This window comes from Eurytemora carolleeae, unplaced genomic scaffold (genome assembly GCF_000591075.1).
Source record: "Eurytemora carolleeae unplaced genomic scaffold, Eaff_2.0 scaffold877, whole genome shotgun sequence".
Classification (NCBI taxonomy): domain Eukaryota; kingdom Metazoa; phylum Arthropoda; class Copepoda; order Calanoida; family Temoridae; genus Eurytemora; species Eurytemora carolleeae.
In genome coordinates this window covers 1-7161 of record NW_019396780.1, presented here as the reverse complement: position 1 = coordinate 7161, position 7161 = coordinate 1, and the positions used below count along the sequence as shown (strand labels likewise).

The 7161-nt window shown below is 28.1% G+C and overlaps 1 protein-coding gene across 1 annotated transcript; it reads right to left on the bottom strand.

The window, feature by feature from the left end:
- Positions 1-2446: 2446 nt before the first annotated feature.
- LOC111708621 (kelch-like ECH-associated protein 1) lies at positions 2447-7148 on the bottom strand (the record flags this gene model as incomplete). Its single annotated transcript, XM_023482056.1, is given in 6 exon segments — positions 2447-2642; positions 2849-2880; positions 4434-4479; positions 5810-5870; positions 6780-6830; positions 7065-7148. Coding segments are annotated over 6 exon segments (340 nt in total), but the record flags the coding sequence as incomplete, so codon positions are not given.
- Between the last annotated feature and the right edge of the window lie 13 nt (positions 7149-7161).

The window sequence follows — 7161 nt, the reverse complement described above, 5'->3', positions numbered from 1 at the left end:
AAATTCAGAGAATGGCGCTTTAACCGGCTTGCGATCGTACAACCTTCATCGAAATTGCATCGTGGAATGTTTCACATTTCGACAAAAAAAACTATCAAGACATGTGACATGTTTTTAGTTTGAAAATCTTTACTGCAGCTTTTACCAAAAATGCATAAATATTTGAATCTGTTTAATTTAAAGATAGATTAGAAGCTCTGTTCCTTAATTAAACCATCTCTATGCACAATGTTCTCTCCACCAGATAACAGAAAACTAATTCACAGGTTCTACAGAGACAGAAACTTTAATCAGTTAAACCAAACTAAACCTAGTTCGGCAAATTTAGTTTGATAATGATAAATGATAAAAGTGTAGATGAAGGTAATGTAAACATGATTTTTAGTGATATTCCATTTAAATTGGGCCATGCTCTATTCACTACAGAATCTTTGCCTGAGCAAAAATGATGAAATATCTTAAAATTGATGATCTCTAATCATGGTCTCTGTTCAAAGTAACAATTGTGAATTTTAAGAAGCGAAGTCGACAAAGAACATTATTTTCAAAATGAAAAAAAAACATATACAGGGTTACCCACAAAAGGATGAGACTGTAAAGATGACAAACAATTTTAAATTCAACGATTTCAAGTTAAATAAATCTTCTGTCTTGCATTTGGTAAAGTATATACACTATACATTCCCTATAGTTGTCTATGAATTCTCTTTCTTTGTGGGTAACCCTGTATCTTCCCCATTGTTGCTCAAATGAAGATTTAAAGGGTTAGGTTATAAATTAGGCATATATCACGTCTAAAGTCATTATAATCTAACGAATTTGAAGTGATATTCATTTTATAAAACTAAGCGATTTTTGGGAAAAATGCATTGAACATTTGCAAAATTTAATAATGGATTTATAAATATATATATATATATCTGTTGAATTTTTTAAAACTTAAATCTTATAAAAACTTCTCAATTCAACGGATTTCAACGAGGAAAACTTTAATAGAAAGAAAAGTACAACTTGATTAAAAAAGATTGTTTGTAAACTTAAAGTCGAGTTTTAAAAAGGTTGTTTAGTAAGGTTGCTCACTGTTGATGCGCTCCAATGTACGGACAATGTCGGCTCCTAAGTAATGGATATGACGTCACTGGTTATAGAGGCGAGTGTAGCGATAAGTGACGTCATTCACGAATTTCATTGTCCGTTACTTAGAAGCCGGCATTTTCTGTACGAACGTATCGAGAGTAAGCATCCTTACAAAACAAACCATGATCTTAAGTGAACTATTTATATTCTAAACGTCCTTCCGTTGTCAGTTTAGTTCAGGACACCAGGCGTTTTCACAACTTTGCAATGTACAGTGTCCTAAGATGCATAGAATACTAAAAATAACATTGATGCTTGTTTTTAATAATTTTGAATCAGTCTAACCTTGTAATACGGTATTATATGCTTTAAATGTTTTTATTTAAATATATTTCTCAATTTTATATTTTGAAAATGTAAACCAGGATGTAAACCAACACGATTAAATCACGTTTTTAAATCGGACAAAAACAGGGTTCACCCTGTTAAAACGGAAATGCAGTTCAGAGGATTTCACGAACCTTGAATGCATAAAATTAGCTTTTTTGTTATATTAGATCGGAAATGTTTTAAAACAAATTGTTATCCGCAATAAAACGAAAATCCGCGTAGAATTAAGACATATTATTATTATTATAAAGATTTATTCACACACAAAGATATAAATACATATATAAATGGTGTAGTTAAAATTTGTTTAAATAATTTTTTTTTTTTTTTTTTTTTTGAAAACACAGGTTTCCAAAAGAAAAGAGAAAAAAATATGCAAAATTATGCACAAATAGAAAACAATGATTTTTACTCACTACATAACATATTTATCATTTCAGTTATTACGTAATCATCGAATCCTTCAACATATAAATTATTCATTCTTGTACTTAAAATTGGCTCCAACAAATGGTTTTTAAAGTCATCCTGTATGTTTAAGTTTCCCTTCTACTCAGCAACTGTAAGGGGATTAAGGTCTTTGCAGAACATTCCATTTGTAGATTTCTAAACAGTAGGAAAATGAAATGAATACTTGCATTGTTTGTCACTGGCAAAAAAGAAAGTTTTGTTAGCGATTGAATTTTTAAGACAAACGAAATTCCTAACAATTACCGACGCGACGTCATTCCAACCAGTCCTCTCAAGTCAGGATTTGGTCAAGACTCTTTGAATTACATAACTCGACTTAGATTGTCATTGGTTGGTCTCAAGTCGACCAATATTATTATGTCCATCTTCCAAAACCGTCGTATCTGTTTGGTAATTTTCCGTGTGACGTTCCGAGTTAAGTTGACTCAATTTGGTAATTTTTGTTCTAATATGAAATGTGTATTTTACGATCCAGAAAAGACCAATTTTCTATTTATTTCTAGAGTCCCATGATCTAAAAGTTTATTTTTATTTTTGTAAAATTAAATGAAGTGGCATGTTCTCAAGTTTCATTTCTTAAAATCTTATTCCACATAAATTATATGGTTTCAATCATAAAACAAAAATTTAATTTCTTCTCAGTCCGTGCACTCTACATCTTGGAAAAATGAACTAGTTTCCACCATTGCGAAAGCCGACTTTTTCTAAAATAAATCAATCAATAAACTCTGCCTTAAAATTTGCGGCAGTGAGCACTCAATTAAATTTCGTGAAAGTCAAAAGGAAAATAATCAAAGTATTAAAATTCTCAATTATAGAACAATGAATCTTTTTTTAATGATTAAATTTAGTGATTGATCGATAATTGAAATTGATTTATACTTAATTAAAATATAAATTGATTAATTTCCTGCGCTAAATAACCAGGAGCATACTCCCATCCTAGAAATAGATTTTTTAATGATATTGAGTGGTTTTTTCCAGTTGCTCCTCCCAGAATATTTCTACTTCTACCAGAGATGTCAATTAGACTTCTAATCTCAGATAAGAAGGGGAAAACCAGTGGATATGTCAGAGTTTAAATCTTGCACATTTATTTTTTAACGTATCAATGTTTTTTATGCCCCAATGGATTTTGAAATTTGCAACTGCAAACAGAGGTAATCTTATAAAGGTGTTCTTAACAATTTTAGAAATATATCAGTTGCAATAATTAAAAATAAGAAAATTACAGAAAAAAAAGGAAAAAAGAGGAAAATCATTGTATTTTCTGGTTCTCCCCGTATATATTACATAGTTTTCTTGTTCTCTCTGTATATATTAAATAGTTTTCTTGTTCTCCCTGTATATATTACATAGTTTTCTTGTTCTCTCTGTTTATATTACATAGTTTTCTGGTTCTCTCTCTATATATATTACATAGTTTTCTTGTTCTCTCTGTATATATTGCATAGTTTTCTTGTTCTCTCTGTATATATTACATAGTTTTCTTGTTCTCTTTGTATATATTACATAGTATTCTTGTTCGTTCTGTGTATATTACATAGTTTTCTGGTTCTCTCTGTATATATTACATAGTTTTCTTGTTCATTCTGTACATATTAAATAGTTTTCTTGTTCTCTCTGTATATATTACATAGTTTTCTTGTTCGTTCTGTATATATTACATAGTTTTCTTGTTCTCTCTGTGTATATTACAAGTTTTCTGGTTATCTCTGTTTATATTAACTAGTTTTCTGGTTCTCTCTGTATATATTACATAATTTTCTTGTTCTCTCTGTATATATTAAATAGTTTTCTTGTTCTCCCTGTATATATTACATAGTTTTCTTGTTCTCTCTGTTTATATTACATAGTTTTCTGGTTCTCTCTCTATATATATTACATAGTTTTCTTGTTCTCTCTGTATATATTACATAGTTTTCTTGTTCGTTCTTTATATATTAAATAGTTTTCTTGTTCTCTCGGTATATATTAAATAGTTTTCTTGTTCGTTCTATATATATTACATAGTTTTCTTGTTCTCTCTGTGTATATTACATAGTTTTCTGGTTCTCTCTGTATATATTTACTAGTTTTCTGGTTCTCTCTGTATATATTACATAATTTTCTTGTTCTCTCTGTATGTATTAAATAGTTTTCTTGTTCTCCCTGTATATATTACATAGTTTTCTTGTACTCTCTGTATATATTACATAGTTTTCTTGTTCTCTCTGTATATATTACATAGTTTTCTTGTTCTCTCTATATATATTATATAGTTTTCTTGTTATCTCTGTATACATTACATAGTTTTCTTGTTCTCTCTATATATATTACATAGTTTTCTTGTTCTCTCTGTATATATATTACATAGTTTTCTTGTTCTCTCTGTATATATTACATAGTTTTCTTGTTCTCTCTGTATATATTACATAGTTTTCTTGTTTTCTCTGTATATATTTAATAGTTTTCTTGTTAGTTCTCTCAGTATTATTATACACATAGTAGGTTACCCTGTGATTCTGCATCAAATAACTCTATTGTATCAAGGAAATCCCCCTGAAAAAATATTTAATTACTTGTAAATATGAATGATTGAAAAATGACTGCAAGTAAATATGAATTAATGCAAAAATGACTGCAAATAAATATGAATTATTGCAAAAATGACTGTAGTTAATATGAATTATTGCAAAAATGACTGCAAGTAAATGAGAATTATTGCAAAAATGACTGTCATATATCCTGCTGAATTCAGTTGTATATTGTGTTTATTTTAAATGGCTGCAATTTGTTTACCGAAAAGAAAGGAAAGAAAGGTAAAGTATGCATATTACATAAAATGAATAAACAAAAATTCAATTGTTCTTATCAATCATCTGGATGTTTTCAATATTGGTTAATATTGTGAAACGATGCAAAAATGACTGTAGTAAATATGAATTATTGCAAAAATGACTGTAGTTAATATGAATTATTGCATAAATGACTGTAGTAAATATGAATTATTGCAAAAATGACTGTAGTTAATATAAATTATTGCAAAAATGACTGCAAGTAAATATGAATTATTGCAAAAATGACTGCAAGTAAATATGAATTATTGCAAAAATGACTGCAAGTAAATATGAATTATTGCAAAAATGACTGCAAGTAACTATGAATTATTGTAAAAATGACTGCAAGTAAACATGAATTATTGCAAAAATGACTGCAAATAAATATGAATTATTGCAAAAATGACTGCAAGTAAATATGAATTATTGCAAAAATGACTGTAGTAAATATGAATTATTGCAAAAATGACTGTAGTTAATATGAATTATTGCATAAATGACTGTAGTAAATATGAATTATTGCGAAAATGACTGTAGTAAATAGGAATTATTGCAAAAATGACTGTAGTAAATATGAATTATTGCAAAATGACTGCAAGTAAACATGAATTATTGCAAAAATTACTGTAGTAAATATGAATTATTGCACAAATGACTGTAGTAAATATGAATTATTGCAAAATTGATTGCAAGTAAATATGAATTATTGCAAAAATGACTGCAATTGAATATGAATTATAGTAAAAATGACTGCAAGTAAATATGAATTATTGCAAAAATGACTCTAGTTAATATGAATTATTGCAAAAATGATTGCAATTAAATATGAATTATTGTAAAAATGACTGCAAGTAAATATGAATTATTGCAAAAATGACTGGAAGTAATTATGAATTATTGCAAAAATGACTGCAATTAAATATGAATTATTGTAAAAATGACTGCAAGTAAATATGAATTATTGCAAAAATGACTGTACATATTTCTGAATAAATACTAAGTATATGGACTTAAATGGAGAAACAATGTAAATAACTCCCTAAAGATCATACCTCCCATCCACCAAGAGCTGCTAAGGTTCCATTAAGACTGGTAAAGCCAAACAATGTTCTTCTATGAATAAATCTAATGTTTGTGTATATTAAAAGGGAATATTGTTGTAATTTTAAGATATAAAAACATGGAAATATCAAAAATTCATTCCTGATCAGAAAAGATTTTAAGCTTAAATGTGAATCAGCATACCACTCTGTAAAATAGAGGCTCACTTAAATAACATATAAATTCCCTTTAAGATTGTATTTAATCATCTGGGCAAACAAGGATTCTTTATATCTTGATGTAAATCTAGTTTGAAATATTTACCCTGCAAACCTCTCTATTCAAACTTCTAAAGGAGAAAGATTAAACACATTTCTTATATTTTTACCCTCAAGAGATTCAAATATATTTTTTATTATTCTTTTCATTGCTGAGTTATGGGTTTAAGGAAAAATGAAGAAATGAATGCTTATGATAAATTTTGGTTTTATATCTTGTACATTGTTCCATTTCAGTTTAGAGAAAATTATCCAAACCTTTAGTTCAAAAAATGAAAACCTTCACTTGATTGAGTTAAAAAGTTTCAAACTCAATTATTTAAGTTTCTCAAACGAATGATTACTTTAACTTTTCTCTTTTCTTTCCAGTATTTTCAAATAAAATAAAACAAAATTTAAAATGCCCAAACAGTGAACAATGAACAAATTAAATTGAAAATCGAAACCTTTACATTTCACAAAAGAGAAGGTTGTACAAGCTAGCTGAACAAGTTCTTCATTAGAAAATAAATTAAGACAGTTTGGTTGTTAAAATACGCTTAAAATAATCTCCTTTAATGCTGGAAAATTCAAACTTTTTCTATCCTTCATTTTCTCAAAAGATTCATTCAAATTGTTGGGAATGCAAAATTCTAATCTTATCAGGGAAGGTTTATGCTCGGTAAGAATCTAAAAATATTGTAGTGTTTTGTATTTTTTTCACCTGTGTCTCAGTGGTACAGATTCAGTCCAAACATCATCAAGCACGCTATATCTACAAGTATGGAACAATAAAAAGACTAATCCTAATCCAGGTCAGTATATATATATATATATATATAAATGTGTTCATGTTGTTAAATCCATCAGTGGTTTGCAAATCAGCTTATTATATTTTCTATATAATTATGTCTTCTATTTCATTCACAGTTTTAGGGGTCCTACTTTAGATATATAATATATATTACAATTTAGTCTGTGGTGTGCTTAAATATTTAAGATTACTCACGTCTCAACTGATTTGGTTGGGATTTGTCCAGGGTAATTAGGATCCTCATTACTAGACCAACCTCCACCTACCACTATACTTCCTCTACATTTTAATA